We start from the raw sequence: 27,916 nt of genomic DNA, 5'->3' as shown, positions 1-27,916 counted from the left end.
ATATGAATTTAAGACTTTACTTTATTCAGCAAAATCATTTATTTACACAATGGGGAATGCTGGTTTGATTTTGTCAATGAAATAAAAACAAACTGAACAGAGACAATACTGAACTGTATATATATTTTGTAGCAGAGCTGACCAACTGTTTCCTTACCTGTATCAGGAACACCAAGAGCAACAGTATCACAAGGACACTGGTTTAACAATACACCACATAGGTCCAGTAACACCCTGGGAGCTTCCAATGCAATTTCCAACTTTTTCTTTTTTTATAAATATATAAAAAAACAAAAAGTCAGCAAAACCAGCATTATGATGTAATAGACAGAGTATAACTCTGAAGTCAATGGGTCAGTAAAAACCTTATCAGACCATCCACAGTTTACAAAGTGATCTGCTCTTCTTCAGACCACTAATACAGAATCTAAACAGATGAAAAATAGATCACTTTCTAGAAGACAATAATGATCTGATAAGGATCTGACTTAATGGAAGTTAAGGGGGGGAAAAAGGAATGCAGAGCATAGCCCCTATTAGAACAAGCTAACTTTTCCAGATTTTCCAAATTAAAAAAAAAACAAAACAAAACAAAACAAAAAAACAAAAACCACTTCAACATGAAGCTACCATACAAAGTTTTTCCATTTTTCTTTGTAAAAAGTTCAGAGTTTGCAATTTAATCCTGGGTTTTTAGTGAGAAGGACAGTTTGGGCCTGGACTTCCCCTTGCCCAGGATAATTTTTTGTTCTTCTTTTTGTTGACGTTGTCGCTCTTGTTCTAGTTTCATCCTTTCCTCATGAATCTTTCTTTGTTCTTCAACAATTCTCAACTGCTCTTCAGCCTGAAAGTGAAAAATAAACATTAAAACTTTCTATGAATTTCATGTCTTCTATTAGTAATACTGGGAGATCAGATGACAGTTTACAAACAATAGTACGTTGAATACAACCTGCCTAAGGTCACCCAAAAAGTGATCAAGGAAAAAACACTGTGTAATTAGAAAAGAATTCATTAATTCTGCCTAAATTTTCTGATTTTGTTATGAAAAATGTTTACGAAAATTACAAACAAGCACTTACACATTTTGAAAATGGAAATTTCTAAAATCACGTTTTAAGATCAGTATAGATTTTGTCCTATTACTTATTTTTATCTAAACCTTCAGTGCATCAGATGAAGAGATTTTCAATGAACCAAGGCATCGATTTATCCAAAGAGCAGGTTATCTACCAATTACTATAGATTTATCATTAGAAAGACATAAAAAAAGTTGTAAGAAAAACTCCCTAATGGGGCTACATTACACTGTCAATATACAACCAAGAAATACTAAGGACCCCTTTCTCTGGAGAGAAAAAAATTAAAGACTCTTTTCACCTCGCTGACTATAAAATGCTGGTGTAATTAACTTCTTCAGAGCCTTCAACTCCTTCAGTCTTATGCAACCAACTCCCTTCCTGTGCTGTCTATACATTGCCCGTCTTTCCCCAAAAAATTCAGGCCATTCTCCGTCCTCTTCAAGTCTCTTTTTCTGCCTCTCCAAAACCCCATGCCCATGTCCTTATTTCTCACCCAGGTGCAGTTTTACCCTTCCCCTCCCTTCCCCTCCCCCAAGGAACATTAGACAATGTGTGCTGGTGATACTGGTTGTCACAAACAGGGGGTGGCTCCTGGCATCCAGTGGGCAGAGGGCAGGCATGCTACTAAGCACCCTACAATACACAGGTCAGCCCCCCCACAAGAAGTATCCATCCAACCCCAAATGTTAATAGGGCCAAGGTTGAGAAAACCTACTCTAACCTTGAGTTTTTAAATCTCAGGAAAATCACTACCTGACCTTCAATTTAAAACAGTCACTGCATCCTTTGAATGCTTTCCTATTCCCAAAGTCGGATTTTAAAGTCATTGCTTCCATCTCCATTATTCTACTAAAATTATTTTCTAGATGGTCAGAACTACAATGCTTAATGACTTTTATTCATTCTTCTGCTCACTTGAACTTAGGTCTTTTAAAAATTTTCTCCCCTCCCACATGTTCTTAATACGAAACACTGGTGATTCAAAACATTAAGGCTCTCCACCTGTTCACTCCTGTTTGTCTCCACCCATAGGCTTTTTGTTCAGAAATAGTAACATTCAATGTGACTGCATTACGGGTTTTATGGCAGAGGATGGGGAAGGTGATGGACTCTGGTATGCAACATAAAATGTTTAAAAAAAACCCTGACTTTTAAATACCAAAGTAACACAAAAAGGTCTGTTTTACTTTAAGATGGTGGCGGTGTAGACAAAAAGGTAGAAGACAGATGGGAGGGCAAATCCATTGTAATCAAGTAACGGTCAAAGATGAGGAAGATCAGAATTTTTTACAAAGGGGGAATGTGGTCGGCAGGCAAGATGGAAAACCCAACAGAGAGGTGAAATAGATTTTTCAAAAAACCTCTCAGACCTTTTTCCTAAGCTACAGCTGGCTAATAGGTGTAGCTACTGGACACACACCAGGGAGACTTCTGGGTATCTTCAGAATTCAACATGTCCAAGATTCAGATTCCTCATACATAACCAAAGAAATCAGCCCTTTCTACAACGTTCCCTACCACCACCCATATTCTGTGGCTTTCTTCTGTCTCCTCCGTCCTTCATGACATAAGCAAATAGCCAACCACTTGGTTATTCCTTCCTTCGTGCTCTTTTCCACTACGATGTCTCATCCGGAGCTCCATATGCAGGGCCACCACACCAGTGCAGGGCCCCACGACCCTTAGAGACCTCACAGAATTTCCTTGTTCCCAGTCCCCTCATTCACCCTACAGAATGCTACCAGTCTCAACATTTTGGACATCGCTCTGTTCTCACATGCCCTCAGGCTTCCAGTGACTTCCACCATGTGCAGAATACGGCCTAACTTCCCAAATGAGCATACTATTAAACACTTTCTATAATCTGGCTCCCACTGTGTATATATTTTTCCTCAAATTATGCTTGGTTTCTGTCTTGCCTCCTCCTCTCCTTTGCTCATGCCATTCTTTCCCCTACTGCAACGTTACCTGTACATCCATTTCAAACCACCACTTTTGTGGTTAGACTTCCACTGATAATTCTAAGAGAAAAGACTTAAGTGCTTTTGATCATCTTTAGTGAATTCATATGTCAATTACTTTATCCAGTTTTAACAAATCATCACACATTTGGGTAAGAGTTTGGCAAGTGCAATTAAATCAAGGTAAAGAATCTACTATGTGTCCATGTGCCTGGGAAACCCCTACTAATATAAATACTGAGATTCACTGTTCCCTACTGTTCTAACTCAGCCCTTAGAAAAGCAGATTAGAAACTTGAAGAGGGAAGGGTTTGAACATCACAACCTAACCCGTAAGAGAAATCTAATTAAAATTACACAGTATTTTTCACCTTATCATACTGACCAATTTCAAAGTAAGATACACAATACTATCTCATGAAGAGTACTTCGACACTACTTACTAAAGCTCTACCTTCACAATGCTTTTACCCAGCAAATGAATTTTCTGGAATAGATCCTATAAATAACACTTGTATACATGCAAAATCGAACAAGGTTTTTTAAAGCAACGTAGCTTGCAAAAGACTGGAAAAACCCAAATATTCCCCAATGTGGGACTATTAAACTTTGGAAAATCTATACAACAGAATGCTGTGTAGTTAAAAAAACACAACAAAAAATAGGAATCCCTACATACTGAAATGGAAAAATCCCCAAGTTACACTGTTAAGAAAAACAAAGTCCCAAATAGTGTATATATACTATTTCTCTGCAAAAAGGGAAGACTATAATGACTATCTGCCAAAATGCGCATTTTAAACTCCAAAAAACACAAAAAACATGGCAATGAAAAGTAGTGGATGGGGAAAAAAGATATACAATCATTTATTTTTCTAAAAACTAAATTGGAATGATGTGATCACATTACCTAAATTAAAAACAAACACGATTTTTAAAGCGAAGTCATATCCTTCATAGACAGGAAATACTAATTTTGCACTGAAATTAAACTTTAGATTGGGTAAAGAAAAAGCAAGTTTCAATTTCATTTAGGTCTACACATATAGAAGATAAAAGTACGTGTGTGTGTAAGGGATGCTGTAATTTCTCTGGTTCTCCTTTAGTCTTAAGCATATATATAGTGCCTATTGGAAATACCTGATAATGAAATGATCTTTAAAAAATCAAGTGAGCAAGTGAATATCCTGTCTTTACATATAAATATTTGTACCGTTCCATTATAGCTTTAAACGAAGCATAAATGCTATTCAATTACAACAGGGCAAAAACAGACTAGTTGAGCAAAACCCAAAGCCATCTGTTTTAATATAGTGCTTCTCAAATGATGAAAAACCATCTGTGAGGTTTGACCCTACACCTTATCTGCTACGAGTTCTAAACCCTAGCTTCCCTCTGCAACCTGTCTGACATGCCATTTCCTTCCTGATGACCCCACTTGTCGGAATATCCACTCCTCCTCCTCTATTCTGTTGTTTCAAACGTATGCAAAAGAAAGAACGATTCCAATGGGTGGGGGTGTGTATGTGTATTCACACATATGAACAACACTAAGCTCTCCTACAAGGATTACATGATGGATACCACGGGGGCCCAAGAGAAAGCTAACACCCGCAATTCTAGAGCCATGAAATGAGGGTGGGCCTTCCGAGGCCATTAAGTCTAGAACCCTCACAAAGGTGGCTTTTAACTCTGCACTTCACCCAAAAAAGTGACTGGTGAGATGAAATACATGAAAGCAATATACCATTCTAGTAGAAGGACCTATTTACTCTCCCAGTACCTTTTGTCCCGCTCCCCCTTCACCCAGAGGGCCCAGTGCCTTTATTAAAATTACTCATTTCTGGGGCACCTGGGAGGCTCAGTCAGTTAAGCGTCTGCCTTCAGCTCAGGTCATGATCTCTGGGTACTGGGATCAAGCCCCCCCCTGCCCCCCCCCCCCCGCATCGAGCTCCCTGCCCAGCGGGGAGCCCGCTTCTCCCTCTCCTCCCCGCTTGTGCTGTCTCTCTCAAAAAAAAAAAATAAATCTTTAAAAAAAATTACTCTTTTCTAAGCATTTTCCTTCTTACACTGTCTATAATGTGGTACATCAAGGTGATCCTTAGCAGCAGTTTCTTTCAGTAAATAAGGATGCTGAAATCTACCACTCTCTACTTAAACTATATATAAAATTTTACAGAATTTTAAAAATACAAAGAGAAATATCTGTTATCAGAAGTGATTACCGAAATGATAGGAAAGAATGAAAAGTATTACCAATTAGGAAATCATGCCACTACTCAGAAATGTGGATTTCTGCATTTTAACCTTCCCCACACACACCCTACTCCACTCTGCCATTTATAATTTTAATTCTTTGATTCATCTTCCCTTCTATAACAAGTGTAATGTATATCCCACTTTAGGTAAGCAATGAAAAATATTAAAAAGAAATCTGATATAATTAATTTGGACCCTTAGCAAACTACAGATCAGTAAAATTTTCTAAAGTTATTAATGTACAAGGTTAAAAAAAAAAATCACACACAAGGATTAAAAAAAGCAATCCCTACCAATGGCAACTTGGTTATTCTGATAATTACTCTCCTTACATACATACTGTCATTATAGGATATTATTATAGTTACCATCTAAAGAGAATTCCTACCACACCAGCCACTCTTCCTAGCCCCTTTCCATCTCAATTTAATTGCCCAATTGTTAAATATATTTATGATCTTAAATATATTTTTGGAACTTCAACACTGCATAACATCTCCTGGGATCCCATATTCCCTGAAGTGGACACAACAGCTTCAAGGAGGAACTGACAATTGAGATTGGTGTGGGATACTCGGCACGAGAATCCCTGTCCTCCAGAGCTCTGGAGAGACTGCTCTGGAAAACTGCCAAAAGAGCAATCTCATATCTTCAGGATTTTATCATTTATGTCCTAAAATTTCACAAAAAAAGATCTCATCCAGATGTGGTTCTTTTAATCTTTTATACCCTAAATTCTCTTTTCTTTCAAGTCAGTTCTCGTTTGTCTTGGTCATTCATCCCCTTTTGTAGAGGTTTTCTTAAGTGCCCCCTGACACTTGGCTGTCAGCATGATGACATCTTCTCTGGTTCCTACACCAGATTTTCTCCCCTTCCTTTTTCCTCCACTTTCTCCTTCTGTACTCCTTCTCTCTTTATCACTCACCAAGTTTATTCTCTCCTTAGTTTCTGCCTTACCAATTCAAGCTCCACCTTCCCACCGGCTTTCAGTGGGTTTCTGGTTGACATTCTGTCCTTCAAGCCACTCCATACGATGCCAATACACTAACATCCAGGAAGTTTTAAAAAAACTGTTGCCCAAAATACATTAACATAACCTTAAACGAGCTTTTTATCTTATCAGCTGGAAACAAGCCTCTCACTGACTAAACATGCTTCCATAACTTCCCCACCATTTCATTTCAAATTAAAGTATTTTTAAAAAGATTTTATTTGAGAAAGAGTGAGAGTGCAAGTGTGCACGTGCGCTCACACACACAAGCAGGGGGAGCCAGGGGGAGAGGGAGAAAAAGGCTCCCTGCTGCTCAGGGAGCCTGACGCAGGGCTGATCCCAGGAACCCAGGATCATGAACTGAGCTGAAGGCAGAAGCTTAACCAACTGAGCCACCCAGGTGCCCCTCAAATTAAAATATTTAATTGACATTTACATTTGGTGCCATGCCAATTTGCCTGTTTCTTACAATGTGTAAATGTATCAATATTAACTATCCTAAGTACTATGCTCTTTCCATTTATATACTCTCACTCTAGTACAAATGGCCCATTCTTTTTCCGATTATATTAGTTTCCTGTAGCCACTGTAATAAAGTAGCACAGACTGGCTACCGTAACAGAACAGAAATTTATTCCAGAGGCAGAGAAGTCCGAATCATTATCACTAGAACAAAATCAGGATGCTGAAGGGCCACCTTCCTTCTGCAGGTTCTTGAAGGGAATCTGTTCCTTGCCTCTCCAAGCTTCTGATGGCTGCCAGGATTTCCTGGCTTGCACGTGTATTGCTCTAACCTTCGAGACCAGCATCTTCAAATCTCTCTTTGTTCTGTTCTCATGTCACTTTTCCTGTGTGAGTGGAGTCTGTTAGGAGTCTGAAGAGTCTTTTCATCATTGTGTCCTCCTTCTGTCCTTTTCAGTCCAAGCTGGCAGTGTTTCTGCTGATACCGCATCCTCGAGAACACTGTGGGTCTCCCACATCTGGCAGGCCAGTAGACAAGAGGCTCCTCAACAGATCTTTCCTGGATCATCTCATTTACTCCTGGCATTTGCTGAAGTGGCTGTGGGAACCTGAGTCACATGTGCAATCTCTTCAGCCCTAGCAAGTGGTTGCCCAGCCATACCCTTGGCCTTCTTTCCAGAGAGTTTTTCTAACAGTAATAACCAACCTCAGCATCTTTTGTAATCTAGATAGGCTGAAATTTTCTCCCAACATCAAGTGCTCATTCCTTTTTACTTACCAGTTATTTCCTCTATTCACCTCCTCAAATTTTACTATAAACAGCCAGAGGAAAGCAGACTGTACTCAACACCTCACTTAGAAATACCTTCAGTTCAATATGCAAGTTCACCCTTACAAGCTCCGCCTTCCACACAACTGTAGGGCACAATTCACCCGGGTTTTCTACCACTACACAATGAGGACCTCCTTCCCTCTAGCTTCCAGTAACATCTTCATTTGTGTCTAAGCCCTAACCAGAAGCACCTTTAAAGTCCATATTTCTACCAACAGTCTTTTTTAAAGCACTCTAGGCATTTTCCATCACATGCCTCACAATTCTTCTAACCTCTAACTGTCCAACTTCAAAACCACTTCTACATTTTTAGGCAACAAATTTCCACAAACTATGTAGTTCAAAACAACATAAAATTATTCTGGAGGCCAGAAATTCAAAATCCGTATCACTGGTCCAAAATCAAAGTGTCAACAGGGCCATGCTCCCTGAGGAGGCTCAAGGGGAGAATCTATTGCTGCAGCTCTTGGTGGCTGCCAGGATTCCTTGTCTTCTGACCACATCACTCCAATCTTCAAGGCCAGAATCTTCAAGTCTCTCTCTGCTCTGTCTTCAGCCTTCTCCTGTGTGCGTTGTGTGATTAAAAAAAAAAATTTCCCTCTGCCTCCTTCTTATAAGGATACATGCAGTGGTATTTAGGGCGTAGTGGTTAATCTGGGATAAAAACCCCAAGATCTTTTACTTAATCATATCTGCAAAGACCCTTTTTGGGACCACATCAGATAACATTCACAGGTTCCAGAGATCAGGACATATAATATATAGGGTTTTTTTTGTTGTTGGGAGGCGGGCATTTTCCAGAGATATCTCTTAATTGCAAAGTGAGATCTGGCTTAAGTACGTGGAATACATTTCACATATAATCAACTTCCGAATATGGTACTATTTTTTTCATTTCTCAAAGGAGTGATGAACATGGTAAATCTCCCTGTTTGGCAAGTGGGTAAGGAGAAAACTATTTTCAATATTAAAGAGCAGAAACACCTACAGATTTCAAACTTATGATTTGCATGTATTTTAAAACTTCGGGGGCACTGGGTGGCTAAGTCAGTTAAGCGTCCAACTCTTGTTTCGGCTAGGGTCATGCTCTTGGGGTCATGAGATCGAGCCCTGCATCAGGCTCTGTGCTCAGCATGGAGTCTGTTTGGGATTCTCTCCCTCTCCCACTGCCCCTCCAGCTTGTGCACTTGCTCTCTCTCAAATAAATAAATAAATCTTAAAAAAAAAAAACAACTTCAAAGCTTTCCCAGTTAAAATTAATTTTACCTTTTCACCATAATGCAGTAATTTTTATAATTTTATTAGAAATTGTCTCTTGGGGCGCCTGGGTGGCTCAGTCGTTAAGCATCTGCCTTCGGCTCAGGGTGTGATCCCAGAGTCCTGGGATCGAGCCCTGCATCGAGCTCCCTGCTCCGCTGGGAGCCTGCTTCTTCCTCTCCCACTCCCCCTACTTGTGTTCCCTCTTTCACTGTCTGTCTCTCTCTCTCTCAAATAAATAAAATCTTAAAAAAAAAAAAAAAAAAAAAAAAAGAAAGAAAGAAATTGTCTCTTATTATAGTTCAGGTATTTACACGCAAATTAACCACATTCCATTTTACTACCACCTTCAATCACCAATGGATAATTTGTGGGTCATTTTTCTACTGATATAGCCTCTTGGAAGGACATTTAAGACCAAGCAATACCTATCACTTTTCTTAGTCTGTTTCCCATTCTGGGTGAGATTCTTAAACATTTCAGAATAATACCTGGACTTTTCCCAGACACATCACAAAAAACCTGTATGGAAAAGAGGAGCAAAAAAAGTTTTAGGTACCACTTTTAACATTTTTTTAAAGAGTTAAATTTCTCCATTGTATTAACAACAGCCTTTCAAATATTTGAAGATAGTTGTGCACTGCCAATACTAACCCAGAATTAGAAACCAATTTGCCAAAAGGCCAAGTCCAGTCAAGCCAAACCACATGTGAATTAATTCTTGTTTGAGGTTATAAATCAAACGTTGTCTGTTGATTAATATTCTTTTGCCTCCTTTTGGACAGATAAAATCAAGTATCTTGACAAACAATTTGGAATGTGAGCAAAAACTATCCTTGGTCTGGCGTACCTCATAAGAATTTCACTTTCGAGGGGCACCTGGGTGGCTCAGTAGGTTAAGCTTCGGCCTTCGGCTCAGGTCATGATCCCAGGATCCTGGGATTGTGTCCTACATCGGGCTCCCTGCTCACAGGGGGCCTGCTTCTCCATCTCCTCCTTGCTCATGCTCTGTCTTGCTATCTCTGTCCCTATCTCAGTCTCTCTCTCTCAAATAAATAAATAAAATAAAATAACATAAAATAACATTAAAAAAACAAAAGAATTTCACATACAAGAGAGCCCATGTGGCTAAGCTAATGCATTCCTTATTAGAGTCATTACTGCAATCAACCTGAACTTTTGTCACAAGGACCTACCTTAAAAGTCCATCAAAGTATAGTTTAAATTTACTTTCTTTAGTTGTATAAAATATTGAAACTGGAGAAAAGTATAAAGTTACAGTAAGTCTACCAATTAGAGATAACTGTTTTTAGCATTTTGGCATATTTTTCCATCTACTAAACTGTGCAAATATACTTTTCAAATTAGGATAATGTATACGTAAGTTTTGTATTTAGCTGTTTCCCCTGTATTACCAAAAACTTTTAGACTGCAGAAAAACCAGCTGTAAGCACGTTATAATTCATTTAAAAACCTACAGAATTTTCACTATTCTAGATAATATGGTGAGAATTTTTTTCTGTATTACCATATTTGTATCTGATTCAGTTTTCACAAGATAAATTCTTAGAAACAGATTTAAGGTTCCTAATATTTACTGACTCAGTGCTATTTTCTAAAACGGTCATAGGCCATTATAAACTCCCTCCATCACCATATAAAAGGTCTCTTTATACCTTATTCTTGCCAACACTTGGTGTTGAGGGGGGAAAAAAGTCTTTCCTATTAATATTTACTATTACAGAAAAAGAAAAGGGGGTGGGGGAGTCATTTCTTTGTTTTCTTACAGAACTTGGGAGACTGGGATGTATTTTCAAGAATTGATTATAGCACTTTTCATTCTACTTGTGTGAATTCTCATTTACATTTCTCACTTTTCTTTTTCTATTATGAAGCTGGTCTTCTTTACTGACTTGTAAGAAATCATTATATTATTCTTTCATGGTTATGATGTTTTAAGAAATTTCCCCCAGGGTACTGTCTTTTCCAACCTGTCTTCAGTATACTTTCAAACAGCATTTACCATTACGTATCGCACAAACTTACTACACAAAAAGCTGGCTTACTACTATAGCTACTACTGCCCATCCCACCATCCTCAGAGCACCTACACACTCTTGCCTTTATTCTAATTCTACGAAATCCCTTAAAGGCCTTTGCGAGGCTTCATTTCGTCACACTCCTGTCCCCATCGTAATTTCAATTCCTAACTAGCCACTGAAGCTTGGCTCATGGGTGTCTCTTCCAGGAAGGTTCCCAGGCCACCACGGGGCAATTATGTCAATTACCACACATCATCCATACCACTACCAAATACGTCCATATTACTTGTTAACTTTTCTTGGGATTGTCCCTGTCCCTACCATTAATACATTAAATACTTTAAGAGAACTTAACATCTTGTCCATTTTTATTTCCAAATTGCTTTTTACACGTAATAACTTCTCAATATAGATTATGTGAATAGTTAAGCTTGGCTACTGCCCCTTTCTTCCTTGCCTTCTAGAAAAAAGAATGCACTGCATTCTTCTCTCCATACAATGAACTGGTCCACATTTCTAGCATATTTATTATGTCATAAAGCAAACAGAACTGCTGGTGCAACAAGATAAACTACCACTACTGACATAACCAGGACAAGTCCCATGCTATCTACAACACTAGCATACTCCCCTCCTTCCTTTCTTAAATATCTATTCTTCTAATGGGACATTCAATACAGTCCATGTAATATTTCCTAATAAATGTAAAGAAAGATTAAAAGAACTTGCTCAAAATTGAGAGGATAAGGAATGGACAACAAAAATTAAAGAAATCTCCATATGTGCCTGGCATCTTTATGCAGCAACATTTCCTTGTCTTTTCTGACACAAAGGATGCTCCACTTTTCCTGCAAGCATACTACTCACTACCAACAGAGCCAAATAAAAATTAATTTTCTCCAACATGGACAGTAATTTTTTAAACTTCCAACTTTACCATACACAGGAAATAAATGAGTTACATCCAAATCCTTACCAAATATTCTCAAATTCAAATTCCTTTTCTCCAAGATATCTTTTCATTAAAGTCTACTGATAACATGCAGTCAAAACAGTGTCACTGTATAATCTATCAAACTCAAGTGTTCTAGAACAGTGCCAGTCTAAGTATGGCCCTTGAATCAGCAACAGTGTGCAAACCGTAATGGATCCATAGCAAAATATGTAGAAACCAGGAGTAAGTGTTTTATAAGCTTTTATAGCCTCTTGACCTCATTTTTCTAGTAATTCATCTTAATTATATTTTGCAAAAGTAGAAGTCTGAGACAAATTAGGATTAAAAGACAAGAACAAAAATTGGGCAATTACCACCATTTGAGAAGCACTGCTCTAGAATAAGCTTGCTAATCCTTTCCCAGTAAAGACACACAGAAAGTCGTATTTTTAAGGTCCATGTGGGTAAACAAAGAAAGCTGCCAAAAGGAATATAAAGAGCCCAACCAAGTTTCCCTAGGCACCCAGACAGTTATCCCAGGATCAGAAGGGATCTTGGCAGGGCCTAACAAGTTGAGGAGCTCTGCTCTGTAAGTCACAATCTGGCATTCCAGGAGACCCAAAAACTGAATTCACCATGCTAGCCAATCTTTTATCATGTTCTAAGAGGAATTCTATTCCACCTGCTTGGCAATTCTGGTTCATCATTTTAAATACCAACTATACCGTTCCTCCCTTCTGGAAATATCCATACCTTTCAAAGCTCAACCTTCCAAACTCAAATTAAGGTTCTTACTTTCCATCTTACTTCCTCCTACCTGCACTGAGATTTTCTTCTTATACAGAATCACTAAAAAAGGCATTATCACGTACTAGTTGATGAATATGTAGTGATGTATGTTATAATGACTCCTCAGCCATTCACAGTGCATCATCATTCATAGGGCTTTTTCTACCGTAAGAGATTTTTAAGGTCTTTTCATTGGGAAAGCAGGATTAAGTCTCTCCCTTTCATGATGGATTTTACAACAGCCAGGACAGCAGTATTAGCTAAGAATTCACAGCGTCATGCTCACTAAGTTGCTTCGGATATTGCCAGTACTGGCTTTTCTCTGGGGTATGCTATCTTTTAAAACTTCATGCTTTAGAACTAACTGCCCCATAGTTTTAACTTTATGTAAAAAGTTATCTTTTCAACCACAGGACACATTATTTATGGTCCTCCTTCACCCGTACTCTCCTTTGGATTCACTGTCAATTAATTACTTAGCCCAACTCAGATCTTTTTCTGTGCCTTTATAAACAGTCACAGAATTTCTTTTTTCTAAATCACTTACCTGGAGCTTACAACTTGCTTTCCTCCCCACTCAACAGTAATGACTTAGCAGCAAATGTCTTCCTATGACTGCATTAGTCTCAATAAATTTCTAACTAGACAAAACTTCTGTAAGATGCCCAGAACCAAGATTCCCTCCAGGGTCATGTCTCTATTCCTAGGCACTAAATAGCACTCATCCCTCACTCATCCTACGTAAATTTCCTTCCATCTCTGACACATATTCTTACTTTGAAGTAGAATTCCTATATGCCACCTTCACGGGGAAAACAAAGTTTTTCCCTCCAAAGCCTATCTTCCTTAAGCTTTTTGGCTTCCTAATATTCAGTCCTTTAATTCCAGCTTTCTTCATTATATGGAGACTGCTTCAAAATATAGACTCTTAAACGGAAAACCCTATGACACCAAAATTTTTATTCTACTTCTTTACTCCACTTTAAATGCTAGTCTGTGCTAAAAACAAAGCAACAAACCAAAAACTCAGTAAGTACGAAAAAACAGAACCGAAAGAAAAAATAGATTAGTTCTTTTTCTATTTTTAAAAAAATTACCTCAATATTCTTACAGTGGCTTCTTCATTGAAATGTTTAAATTGCTCTGCATCACCTTTTGTTATCCCTAGCTCATAAGCACCTCAGTCTCTATTCCTTGCCAGATTACAAACTTGGAAGAGGACAAGAGCTTTTCAGTCTGTACACTTACTACCAAGCATATGCTACCTACTACTTTACCTAGTAGTTGGTAGGTAACAAGATACCTTAATGGGAAGTGAAATGCTGCCTTTAGTTTAAATACTTCCAAACTTTTGCTGTTATTGTTTAGGCATAAAAATGTAAATGAGGTTAAGATAGAAAAGCTTTAGAGTCGGGTTACTCCAATTCTCCCAGGAGACCTGTCTTAAGCCACTGCAGATTTTAGAATTTTCTCTAGATAAGTAGAATCTTTGGATTGCCCCAATAGATTCCTCTGGAAGACACTCGCTAAAATCTAGTCAACCATTCCTGCTCTTGCCTCAAATCCCTGAAAAGGGCCCTGAAAACTCTAAGAAATGTGTCATAGAGCACAAAATCATTCCACAAAATCTGAAAAAACAGAAAGCAAATATAAAATACTCTTCAGGTACACTTCATACACACCAGTTTGGCTTGTGCTTCTGCAATTTTTCGGTTATTCTCTTCCAGTATTCGCTCTAGCTCCTCACGTTTTGCACGTTCTTCCTCCTAAAGGGGAGGACATGTTAAGATGTTAGAAAAATAAAATGTTTATTTTTACTGATAAATATTTACTAATCTTCCTCTGAACTTTTTTGATCTGACTTAGAGGGTAGCTTTATAGCTACCTTCTGTCTGACAAATGATAAACTGTGCAGCCACTAAAATTTGTTTCTAGCACGAAATTTAAATCATCCCTCCCAGTCCAAACAGCAACCGACTAAACCCTCCCTAATGATAGTTTCCTGGCAATTATTACTAATACTTTAATATCACACAAATCAACAAGGACAACTACAAAACTGGATAGTATTTACCAAATTAAAAAAATAATATATAAAATATAAATAAAGTGAATATTTGTCTCACCAATTATGTATACCTACGTATTCTTTACCTATACTCCTTTAATCAGCATTAAAAGTTGAATATTTACTGTCTTGTCCAGTGTCCTGCAGAGTGTGCTCCTCGGCTGCCATACGCGCCAGCTTCCTCTTTAAAATGATTTGTACTGTTAGCTTGGCAATACCTGCATCGGCAGCTCAACCATTTATAAAGAAACAACATACAAGGAAGGCTGAGCTGAGGAATGCAGATGTTTATGGTAAGAAGGAACAAAAAATGTAATTCATCATTCCTAAGGCAAACAATTAATAAGAAAAATACATTTACTGTTAGTGAAAAATACAAATGGTAATCCATACTTCATGGAACTAAGGGCTCTTCCATGGGGAAAATGGACTTAACATTCAGATGTTGACAATTTCTAAAGGCAGCTTATCTTGTCATCTACAGTCTGAACTGAAATTCAGGAATCCAGGGGGTGCATGGTCCGGAAATAAAATTCTGTAATTTATTTTTTATTGGAGAATTTAATGAGATTTTATAATGCAAACTATATGAAGATTGCTTGATGGTTTGGGCAGTGTTCAGATCACAGCATACATATTCAAATGATTTTAATATTTGGAAAGACTGTCAGAGGGTTGTGTCCGTGTAAAAAAAAATTGTTAATATGAAACAAAAAGCAAACGAAGAGAAAAAAATCTTCCTATGATTAATAACTCGCTACAAGACAGCACCATTACTCCAAAATTATCTTCATTAAAAGCACTGATATAAATAAAATTTCATACAATCAATTGCACAGTCTGTGATAGCTACCAAATATAGACACGTGTATCTACTTAAAGACAGCACAAGGGAAAATGCACTTGAAAGGCTAAGCTTACTGGAAAATAAGAGAGATTTAATACGATGCCAACTTGTCCACAATAAGGCCAAGATTCACAATGATACGAGACACATATTTTGAGTCAAATATTTAAGTTCAAGAAAATGTAGCTACAGGATTTTCTATGGCATACACGAATGGAATTCATATTCATTATGCAAACTATATCAAGGGACACTCAGGGCCATAAAGTAATTTGTCTTGAGTGTTTCAGTGACTTTCAACAAGTTTTAGGAACCTGGAGTAATCAGTGCAAATAAGCCATAAAGCTTCAGTAGCAAATTACTGTCTCACAGAAAGACATTTTCAACTTCTGCTCCAGCTGCTGATAAAACAAATCATGTGTTTAGCTTGACTCCAGACAAGGACAACCTGTTCCTTCATAACTCTCTAGAGAAAAAAAGGAGTTGTTAGTAAATACTAAAAAAGTGGATGAATAATCTGGACATTTTTCCTAAAAAGATTCTTTAAAACACATTAGGAAAATGGAGGGCCTTATGATCAGAGTGCTAGAATTAGTCCATTGTGTTGAAACAGGATTTGGGGTAGGGGGTGAGGGATAAAAGGACAAAAAGAAGAGCAAGAAAACCTATGTATCAAAAGCAGGTGCTGTCACTCAATGTCAGGCCCTGCTCTTTGTAATCTGACTGAAGGCAAACAGCCTCTCACAGTCTAGGCAATAAGAATGATACACAGAAAAGAAGAATACATATCCACAGGTGGATTTGAACCTTTTCCCTTTACCACTCCCTGTCTCCCTCCACCCTCCCAAAAAAGAATGTAAGTCCTGCAGCCATGGCAAAAGTTTCAAACACTTCTCAAATATGTAAGCCAGTTCCATTAAATCAAAAAGTATCCTTAAATATGTTTTATGAAAATAACTTTTAAATATCAGTCAGCACTTCTGAATAGGCTAAAAAATTAACTTTCGCAGCAATGTTACGTTTAGATGAGAAAGGAATTAGTCTGTATTCCATCTCTTTCTGAACTGAGCAGGAGGCACACCCAACACTGAAAGTTTTGCCATGGACTGTCTCTACTTTCCAAACGACCGAGCGTTACCTCTCTGGCTTTTTGTGCTGCAAGCTCAGCTTGTCTCTGTCGCTCGAGTTCTTCGAGCAACTGCTTTTCCATGATGCGCTTGGCTTCCTCCACCCTTCGGAGAACTTCTCGCTCAATTTCATCCTTCCTTTTCTCCAATTCTTCCTCCACCCTTTTTGCCACTAATTCTTCCACTCTTCGCGCTGTTTCTTCCTCGATGAGTTTTTCTTCTATTTCCTGCTGCCGACTAGCAAACAAAGGAGAAAACAATGACTCAGATAATGTAAGTAAACCTAATAAAACAAACTATAAATCTGTCAAACATACAGCCCGATTCTATAATTTTATAATTCATTTTCATGCAACATTCAAGGAAATATTAGATACCAAGATATTAAGAGATACAGAAATTCAAATAAATATAAATACTTCTGTTTCCTATCACTTTCTAAGTACAAAATGACTAGTATGCATGTACAAAGAGCTTAATTCAACAGTTTTAATTTTGGAATAGTAGAGTAAATCTGAAACAAGAAGTCTACTTTTTTGTTATCAACTTTAAAACGAAAGGACAAGCTGTTAAGTGTAGGGATCTGCTCATTTGCCAATGCACTCAGTCTAAGGGTTCAGCTACAGAAAGCCAGGAGAAAACATTATGTAGCAAGCAATTCAGACTGACAAAGTTCACCCCCTTCCCCCACTCTCACCCCCACCAGCAAAATCAAAATAAATACAGATTCAAACAGATTCACACTGCTAAGGCAATGTAGTGTAGCTTTTACTGAAAATACAGACCAACTTAATTTAGGTTCTGACCCTAACACCTTTTACTGTACCTCTTCTTTCTTTGGTTAATTGATTTTCAATTAAAAGCTTTTCAGGAGATGGGAAAGTGGATGAAATTATATCATCAGTTCTAATAAAAAGTTCAATGAAGCATGATACTGTTTTAATTATTTTAATCACATTTAGATATTGTAAACCAACTTACTCAAAATGAAATTCTGCACTGAAAATACTGACATTTATCAAGGCACTATGGTGGAAACCATGCACATTTTAATACCACTGATACCCAATATGATAGCTTCTTGGTTACATGTGCCTCGTCTGAACAGAAGATTAGTATAGAGAAAATGTATTTAAAAATCTTGTAAATATTTTTATTTGGTTACGTTAAAATGACAACATCTTAAAGACTGAGAATACACTAAAGTTAATTTCACTGGTTTCTTTTTAATGTGGCTACTGGAAAATTTTAAATTACAGATGTAGCTCACATTGTATTTTCTACTGAACTGCACTAGTTGAGACAATAATTTGTGCTAAATTAATAAATTCAGAGGCTCTGGACGTGTATCTAAATCCTAAGAAGCCAATTTATTATTAGTAACGCTTCAACTTTCTCACAACCCACAAAATTAAATACAACCTATAACCTTTTTATCTTTTGATGACTCATAAATATGTATGAGCTGGTCATTCAATTTACGTGTTTAGTAAAGACTTTATAGTGTCTAAGTGACCTTTAAACACCCCAATCCACTTCAACTAAACTATTTTGGGGGGTTGATTCAATTCCCACTCAAGTGCTTTCATTCTCAACTCCTGTTAATTATTCACAGTGATACCATACTAACACCAGTGTATCTCCAACATTCTGATTCTTTTCAGTTTCTGCATTTATAATCTGTTTTTCTGTCAAGGAGATAGTAGCTACCTGAAAAAGCACGATTTTAGGTTCTAGATATATGCAATACCCATTCTGAAGACTCTGTTGCTTGTTTCTTAAATATTTCCTCCCAACACTAAATTATTGGTGATTTTTATTTAAAAAGATACGAAAGCTTAATAAGTAACTACAGTTTAAGGAAGTTTCAAGGAGCCTTCATCTATAGCAGCTCAATAAAAGAGAATAGCTATCCACTCCAACACTAAAATGAATTGCCAGAACTATCTAAAGGAAATCAGGCGGTGATTTCAGTGGAAATTAAACTACATTTCAGATATAAAAATTTTGTTTCTCTGCTTCATCCAAAGAGAAAAATACGAGCTGAAATAAGTAAGCCTGACAACTGCTGAACAGGGATGATGGGTTTATTAGGGTTACAATATTCTCCCTACTTTTGAATACATCAGTAAGTTTACATAATACAAAGTTTTAGAAGTTTATAGCACCCCATACCCCACAAACATACTTATTGCTAGTTGGTCCTCACGATATTAGTAAATGTAAAGAAGCCTAAGAAGAAATTTTATTTTAAAATGTCAAAAATGGTACAATGCAACTCTTAAGGACAACGTTAAAACGGTTTCAACTAAAACTTCCAATATAAAGTAAAAAGGAGAGCGAAGAATGGGATAAGGCTTTAGTTTTGCTTTTCAGTAGAAAAGGTGCCAAACAACTTAGGAATTTGGTAAAGATGGAAGACACCTGATACATATTTAGGGTTTTTTCAAGCAGTCCTTAAGTAAGAGCAGTAGCACAATGGCTAATGGAGCCACATTTCCACAGATTTGGTAAGGAGAAAATAAGCCTAAATAACTTAATTCAGTTTATTACTTACAGCAAAAGCCAGATCAGCATGGTGTGAGCTCTGTCTCTGGTCTCACTCCTGGACACCAAACCAGAGGGGCCAGATGACACGCAACAGAGGCACAGGCAGTGGGCCGCTCTGCTGCTAGAGTCAATTCTAAGAACAGCTCAGCGGTTTTATAGCCCAGAGGGGAGGGCAAGTGGAAAGTCCCAACCTCAAATGAAACTGGGAGGATGAGAAATGGCCTAGTGAAGTTTCTCACAAGGCTGCTTATCTCCCTTTGTTCCTAGAAGAACCACAGGACATACCATCATGACTTTAGTAATTAAGCCTTTCTGCTGGGTCCCACGTGGAGACAGGCAAAGTCAGGGCTCCACAGCAGAACTGTTCCAAGTTTATCAAGAATGTAATTTTCTGTTGATGTTATGCTCAGTTAAGGTTAAAATTACTAATTCAGTAATCAGAAAAAAAATTTTACAGAAATTTTTCAGTTTCAGCCCTTAAAAGTTATGGCTTCAATTCCACTCTCCCCTCACTGAATTCAAAAACACTATGGCCACATGTACAACTGAATTAAACATGAGCTCGTCTTTACTGATGACAAATTTGTTATCATAATCAATGATAAAGCAGCTATAAGGCTAACTTTCATAAGAGACACTGAAACTTCCTTGGAAAAAAAACAACAAACACTTTTGGTCATTAGCACTTCACAGAAGACGTATCATTTAATGTCACTGCCTATTCACTCCTTCAAACTTTCCCCATAGGAGTTGTCACTTTCTTGATGTCTAGATGTTTAGTAATCTTTTCCTCAGGCTCCTCTGAATATATTCCCTTACCAAGAATTTGTGCCACTGGTGAAGCTTCCATTTTCAATGGAACTAGTATATATAACCTTAGGCCCCATTTTCTCCATCCTTACAGGAATTTTAAACACACTAGCCACAATCAATTTAAAACGGCAACTATTAAAACAGCAAGGGTCAGGCAATATAGCACAGAGTATGACTTTGTATACAGCTACTGGCAAAATTACTTTAAATATAATATATACAGAAATATTTTTAAACGTACAAACTCAACCCTAGGAGCTTGCTTCTAGGAAGTGCTTCGTAACATCAGCAAACAGCAGTAACTCAGTACTGACTTGGTACCAAATACTGTGCCAACAGCTTTATACACCATGTCATCGATTACATCTCTGATGGTTCCACAGGCAAAGGAACAATTTATTAGCTGGGCTCCAGCTCACTGCATTTTGCTGAGATGACTTCCGACCTAGGTAGACTCCAAAGCTAATCATCTTAAGCACTATACTTCCCTACACTGTTTCTCCAGAACAAAAGTGTAAGGCCAAAGCATGCAGAAAGATTTAACTACCAAAATGGTTATTTCAAAAGTTCATAAAATTCTTATCAACATCAGTTAGATCTTACGCCCTAATACTTTGTCTTAAAACCCTAACGTCCCCAAAACACAGTTCCACATACTGAATTTGCTCATAAAAGCTGCTCTTTGCTCTCAAAATGAGCACATCAAGTATCCTAAGAATCACTCATATAAATCCCAGTCAGTTTAGATACTTTAATTTAGAAGGCTCTCAATCTGTCATGCAGTTGAACACTAAGCATAATCAAACGTACACTATCACAGGCTACAGTAAATTATTATACCATTAACATTTCCTGATTTGCTCCAAGTCATTTACAGCTGCCCATTTTTTCAACATGCACAGTTAATACAACATTCACAAAGCATCTCAAAACAATACATAAGAAAATGAATGGCTGGTACACAGAAGAGAGGTAGAACTTTTGAACTCAATCTTGAAACATGTGAATTAGCTATTCAAAAATGAGGAAAAAAAGGTTTAATGTTAAGGTCTGCCTTTCACTAAATTAATATACCTCAAAATCACTTTTTAAAGTCACCAGGCTCAATTTGGTTGCATGTACATAAATTATATTACCCAACATTATTTACTGATTCCATTACAGGCCAAGTATGTCTAGATACTGCAAATGCACTATTTCTGATCTTTGTAATAAGCAAGAACTGTATCTCTGTTTCAGGAAAAAGAAATTAAGAGGCGCCTGGGTGGCTCAGTCGTTAAGCGTCTGCCTTAGGCCCAGGGCGTGATCCCAGCGTTCTGGGATCGAGCCCCACATCGGGCTCCCTGCTCTGCTGGGAGCCTGCTTCTTCCTCTCCCACTTCCCCTGCTTGTGTTCCCTCTCTTGCTGGCTGTCTCTCTCTGCCAAATAAATAAATAAAGTCTTAAAAAAAAAAAAAAGGAAAAAAATTAAGCTCACAGGTGATTTATTCAAGGCCTCACAACTGTAATGAGCAGTTTTCAATATTACCAGAAACTTTCTAATTGGTTACGCCCAACAGAATAATCTATTCCGCTGTCTCAGGGTCTCTCATCTTACACTGAACCTCTTCAAGGTACACTGAACCTCTTCAAGGTACACTGACACTATGCATTCTTCTGATATCCCTTCTCTGCTTCCAAGAAGCACTTGTCTTCCTCCAACAAACATTCCCTAAGAATCTTTCAGTCCTGTGAACCAACTGCTTTTTTGCCTCCATGCTCTTCCTAAGTCATTTTATCTACTCTCAAGATTTCCTGCAGGCTTCAGTCTTCCATATCAACCTTGGATAAACTCGCCATATCCAAATACAGTGCCCACTGTGGAAGTGACAAAGGGAGGCTCCCCTTGATTTTTCCTTGTCCTCTATACACCGGTTTCTGACATTTTAACCACCGTCGGCCACACAAACAGTTAACCTAACATTTGGCAGCTGAGGTGCAACAGCCACAATATAAACATGAGAACCAACATTAATGTTTTATTTCCCTTATATTCCAATCCAGTTTTATTTGCACTAAATGTTTTTTAAATCTGTTCCTCTTTCCCATTCCAATAACCACCCCCTCCCTACTCCTGTGTGGCCTTACTGGAACTAGTTATCTATCCTATACAGCATTCTCTGCAGTTTTTGGGGGGAGAAAAAAAAGGCCAGGCTGTTTACCTCCTTAAAACTTTTCCTGTTTCTAGGATGAAATCCAAGCTCCTTAATATAGCATACAAGACACTTCTCATGATTCCCAGCCACTATTTACCTCCCCAGTTACTCCACGATTTTAGTACTTATACACCTTCATGTTCCAGTCAATGTTCACTGTTCTACCTCTCTTTGGGGCCATTCCACCCCACTCTGTCCTTTATTCTGCCAGGGGTGGAGGGGACTCTGCTTTGGTCCACATGTACTTTCCTATACCTTGCCTGACAGTCTATTATTTTCTCTTTATCTAACACCCACATTCCTTAGGAGAACTAAGGTGCTTACCTTTCCAGATCTTTCTTTCTACAGTCACATGATGATCACTGAATTTACCACACTGTATTAGTATGTAGCTACTTATAAGTCTTTAAGCTTCTCGAAGAGGGCTTGATTATCTTTATATTAACAGCACCTAGCACAGCGTCTGGCACTTACTAAATGCTCAATAAATATTAGTTGAATGAACAAGCTAACCAACAGACTTGTAGACCTACAACTACTTATGCCAATTTTCATGGCTCCAAAACCCAAGTCTTTCCACTGTTCCCTCTGTGTTATTTCCAAGACATTACACCAAATTAAGGACTGCCTACTGCATGGCACAGAGGAATTCAGTGTATAGGGGGCTGCTAGCTCTGCCCCCTCCTCCCTTCATAAATGCTAATGGTAGTCTGCTGCTTCTGTCAACTTGGAACTATACAGCTGCCCAATTTTCTAGTGCAATCCCTGGATTTTGTCTCTGCTATTCATGTGTAGTTTGCTAAACACTTATAATTATTCTTTGCATACCAAGGTTTCTTTCATTTTTCCTACAAGTCTTAGCTTTCGAGTGAATGGCAAATCATTTCTCTTTGGACATCTGTTTTCAAATGGAAAAATTATCTCAGAGATGTCTTCAGTAATCTTTCAAATGCTCATCTGTTGATATTTGAAAGCTGCGCTTTTACAGTGAAGGATCTTGTTCCAGACCTAAACACCTGGATTCTATATAATCAAGGTCTGTTGTGAAATAGTTACTTGTATTTGTTTTTTATATGTGTGTGTGTGTGTATATCACCAACAGTTCTACATATAGGTCTACATACAGGAAAATAAAGGTTGCACAGCTCTCCTGGTACTGCTTCTTCTGTAATACTGTTAGTGCTCCAGTCCTGTGCCTCTTAATAACTTTGCTTCTCAGAAACACATTCTGCTACATAATACAAACCCAAACACATGAAAATTTAAACCCCTAGAAAATTCACTACACATGTATCTGTCCCAGAAGGATCCTAAATTCAGTTAACTTTCCTGCCTCGTGTGCACTTTCTAAACATGAGCTGAAGAATTGAGGAAAATGGCTGGTTAAAACAGGGAGAGTTTGCAAACTAACTTTGGGAAATGACTACCCAGAGCATCACAGGGCCATAGTCTTAAACCAAAACAAAACACTACATTTTAAAACCAAAAGATCATCAGTCTGGAATTATTTGCACCTACTCTTGGATCTAGAGATACTTGAGAGGTGACTCTTACAGAAATAATTTTACCCAAACAGTATTTCAAGTCGGGAACCTTACTGTGACTCTGATTTTCCCTAAATTAAGTTCTATATGTGAGCAATGCGAAAATAAAAGCAAATATTCAAGCGACTTCTAAACAAAAGTACACTAAAAAGGAAAACGAGTAAGAAGACTGCACTTAAGTTTGCTAAAAAGAAATATAAAGCAATATAAATAAGAGATGGAGTAAGTTTTGATGGGATGGTGGTTAAGCAGGTGAACTCAAGTGTCAAAACTCATCATACTGTATGCTTAAAGTGTTCGCATTGCGTTTTTACAGCTCACAAAATAACAAAAACCGAGCAAGCTCGAAAAAAGAAACGCAACCGCGACATCTTTAACAAAAGGAATGCACTAACAAAATGCATTTGGGGGTTTACTGTTGGACCACCTACAGTGTTTTATTCCCGAGACCTGTCCCAAACTGAAGCTCTGATACAAGAATGCTCCGGCCAGCTGCAATTTGCTTCCCAAGAGTTAATTCCTTTCGGCTCTACCAGCGGGCCTGCAAACGCTCCCTATCCTTATCTTCAGGCTCGCTTATCCCACGCCCTCACTGGCCCGTGCAGCTCTCCCACCTTACTCCCAACTCCACCCCCTACTTCCGGCACTCTGCTCCTCTCTCGCGCCAAAATCGCTTTCTCCGCTCCAAGCCTTTCCTGCGCAAGCCCCACTGTTTTCCTTCCCAGCCAACTCGTGGGTCTGTCCTGCCCCAGGCTTTCCACTCGGCCAGGCTGCAGCCTCTCCGGCGGGTTCCCGCGACCCCTCTACCCGCCCCCACGCCCCGCCAGCCCCTCGCTCCTCACTTGGCCCACCCAGCCCCGCCAGCCCCCACCCCCCCAGCCTCCGCCCCTCCCCCCGCGGGCGCTCACATTTTTCGCTGCCGCTCGAACTCCGCTTTCTTCTCCTCCTCCTCTCGCTTCTGCTTCTCGTCCAGGCTGCTGCGCTTGCTCACCGTGCGCCCGAAGATATCGATGCGGTCGGGCGGGGACGAGGCGCGCTCCCGGTCCCGCTCGCGCCGGGACACGGCTGTGTTGGTGGAGCGCGAGCGGGACCGCGACTCCCGCCGCCGGTTCCGTTTACTCTCCCGCGACTTGGAGCGTTTCCGCACGCGCTCCTTGTCCCGGGACCGCGACCGCGACCGGCTCCGCTTCTTGTTGTGTTTGCTGCTCTTCGTGTGTTTGGAGCGGGACGAGCTCCGGCTCCGAGACCGGCCCATCCTTCCGGGCGACGCTGTGACTAACCGCTGGCCTCGGGCCCTGCGCGCGTCCCACTGTCCTAGCTTCCGCCTCCGGACCCCGGCTGGCCGTGCTGTCGAGGCCGGGGGAAGGAAAGCTGTCAGCCAGCTGACTTTATACCGCTCTCTTAGGTCGACGGCCGCCACGAAAGCCGCCTCCAACGACAAGGCCGCAACGCCAGGAGTTGCAAAGATGGCAGCCGCGGCTGCACCGGCCGCCCTTCCCACAATGCCCCGCGCGGAACGCGCCGCTACGCGAGCCCCGCCCCCTGACGATGGTTGCCGAAGGCGAAGCGAGCGCTTCCGAGGGCTCTCGGCTCCTTCCGCCTTCCCCGCGCCGTCCTGACGCTCAAGAGTCGGAGTCCTCACCTTAGCTTTAGTGCACTTCTGCTTTCCGGTAAGATGCTAACGCCATGAGAATGAACCCGTCACGTTTTGGTGAGAATGAAATCGTGCCTCCTCAGGAACTGACACTGCATTATTTTTTAGGAGCTGGATTTGTCTCAGGCAGCCCTAAATTGTATCAAAGTGACCCTGAGCGGATGACTTGGTTCTCTGAGCTTAGCTTCCTCGTTTGTACAGTGAAGATAACCACACTTTATGAAGTGGTTTTGAGGCTTCCAGGAGATGACGTCGGCTTTGATAAAGGGGAAGCCAGTGCTCGATATGGGACTCCATGTGCCTGGAGTTGTTCTAAATGCTTTGCGTTTATTGACTGGTGCTCCGTTCTCATTTTAGGGGTGGGGACGCTGAGGTCCAGCAGGTAAAGAAGTTGGTTGCCCAGGTCCCACAGCTAGCAGGTGGCAGAGCAGCTGTGTGTCTGTGTTGCAAAGCCCTGACACATCACCAGGAAGACCCCCTAAGTCCCAGCCAGGGAATCTCTGTTCCTGTATGGTGTAACAACCAGACTGTCAAGCCCCCAAAAGAAGAGGAGACCTTACTATTCAGAGATGATAGAAAACCTTGAAAATCTGAGTGCCTCAATTTTAAAACCGTGCAATAAAAGGGTTAACTCAAGAGAGGTAAGAAGAAAATTAGAAATTTCCCTTTTGAACAAATAATAGCTTATTAAAAATGAAATAATAACAAGATTTTCTCCACACAGCAACAAAAAATATAAAATACTTAGGCCGAAACCTTAAACAAGTTCCAAGATCCTCATGATGAAATCCCTCAACCTTTGCTGAAAGGCAGAAACAAGACCTGAGTAAATGAAAAACACGTGCCACATCTTTAGATGACAAGTCAGTATCAAAATTATGCCAATTCTTTCCAAGTTAAATTACAAAATTAGCACAATTCCCATCAGAGTCCCGAGTTCTCTTGGGAATGTGTTAGAAATAACTAAATAATTTTAAATTTTGTACAGAAGATCACATTGTTGTGAATTATCAGGAAACCCTTTAAAAAAGAGTAGTACGCATTTGCCCTACAAAAAGTTAAAATAAACTGAACACCAAGATATTGACACAGCAATAGGAAAATAATCAATGGAATAGGAGGATAGATCTATTATTTTTCTTCAGATACATTCAAGTAAAAAAAAAACTTTTAATAATATAGATTGTATAGCATTAACCCCAGGACAATGTAAGTATATCCCCCCTCACACACACACCTGTGGGATGATGCCCATCTGATGTCACAGACAGTTATTTCTGATTAGTCGATATATTGGTTTCCTACAGCACCATGAACTGGTGGCATAAAACGAGAGAAACTATTCACTTAGGTCCAGAAGTCCTAAAACAAGATGTTGGCAAGCTTGGTTCTTTTAAGGGCTCTGGGGAGGGGGAGGAATCTGTTCCATGCTGCTCAACTTCTGGTGGTTGCTGGCAACCCTTGGCATCCTTTAGCCTCCAGTCTCTGTCGCGTTCTTCACATGGCATTGACTGTGTGTCTGTCCTCTTATAAGGACACTAGTTATTGAATTAGGACCCAGCCTAATCCAGTAGGACCTCGTCTTAACTTAATTACATCTGCAAAGATCCTATTTCCAAATAAGACCACATGTCCAAGGTGGACATGAATTTTGGGAGACACTAGTCAACCAACTACAGGTTGGATTTTTAGAAAACTTCTCCTTAGTGTTTTTCTACATGCTGTGAATTCTTTATAGATATATGATATTTTAGAAAAAAAATAAGGGATACATCTTTTAAAAACTACAGAAATATGAGAGACTCTACAATATATGATAAAGATACTTTTGTGAAAAAAATGGTTTATTAAATACTCTTGCTATAATCAAAAAGATTAAAAATAAAATGCAGTTAATTTAAAAATTTTGCATTTTTTGATGGCTGAGTAATATTCCATTGTGTGTATTATGGAACTTTTAAAGGAAGATGATATGTATCTTACTCAAGCCATGTCTTTTTGCTGCCCCTTGTAGGGGGGATCTGCAAAAAAAAAAAAAAAAAAAAAAAAGTGCATCAAGCCCCCTGCCCCCAGCCAAATTACTACGGGTTTTCTCTGAGGTGCACAGGAGGAATGAGGGGCATACATATTTCATGCCTCTGCTTTATAATATAACCATCAAAGTCTCAGCATTTCACACTCCCTGAATTACCTTGTTTCCTTATTTATTTACTTGTTTATTGATTCCCTTCACTACTGGAATCCAAATTCTAGGGCCCTTTGCTGCTTTGTGTTCACTGACACCCATAGGTTAGTATGCTAACCTTGATAAATGTACTTTGAGTACATGTTGAATGATGAGGATTTGAGTGCGTTTTACTTTTGAGTGTGATTTTGGTTTTATTTGTTTTGCTTTCGGCTTCTGTTTAAATTTCCTGATGCCTGCTTCCTTCAATCCTTTCTCCCCAAGTGTTCCCTCAGTTCATTTTTGAATAATCACAATAGCCAAATGTAAATAACAGATTCTTTAG

The 27,916-nt window shown here is 39.1% G+C and overlaps 1 protein-coding gene across 1 annotated transcript; it reads right to left on the bottom strand.

Moving 5' to 3' along the window:
• Positions 1 to 3: 3 nt before the first annotated feature.
• Positions 4 to 25,251, bottom strand: ARGLU1 (arginine and glutamate rich 1). The gene is made up of 4 exons (XM_045772982.2): positions 24,661 to 25,251; positions 16,663 to 16,888; positions 14,292 to 14,375; positions 4 to 844 (listed from the first exon to the last, which is right to left on the bottom strand). Exons 1-4 carry the CDS (start codon positions 25,005 to 25,007, stop codon positions 680 to 682), a joined length of 822 nt encoding a protein of 273 aa, XP_045628938.1. The 5' UTR covers positions 25,008 to 25,251; the 3' UTR covers positions 4 to 679.
• Positions 25,252 to 27,916: the final 2,665 nt, after the last annotated feature.

The sequence above is a fragment of the Ursus americanus genome, chromosome 10 (assembly GCF_024610735.1).
Source record: "Ursus americanus isolate L20-20 chromosome 10, mUrsAme1.1.p, whole genome shotgun sequence".
Lineage (NCBI taxonomy): Eukaryota > Metazoa > Chordata > Mammalia > Carnivora > Ursidae > Ursus > Ursus americanus.
The sequence above is the reverse complement of the archived record's forward strand: the minus strand, read 5'-3'. Positions and strand labels throughout refer to the sequence as shown.

Coding starts and splice junctions, on each gene's coding strand:
- ARGLU1 (XM_045772982.2), bottom strand. CDS start 25,007: ATGGGCCGGTCTCGGAGCCGGAGCTCGTCCCGCTCCAAACACACGAAG. Junction 14,376..16,662: donor CAGCACAAAAAGCCAGAGAG/GTAACGCTCGGT, acceptor CCTCCCCTTTAG/GAGGAAGAACGTGCAAAACG. Junction 845..14,291: donor CAGAAGCACAAGCCAAACTG/GTGTGTATGAAG, acceptor TTTCACTTTCAG/GCTGAAGAGCAGTTGAGAAT.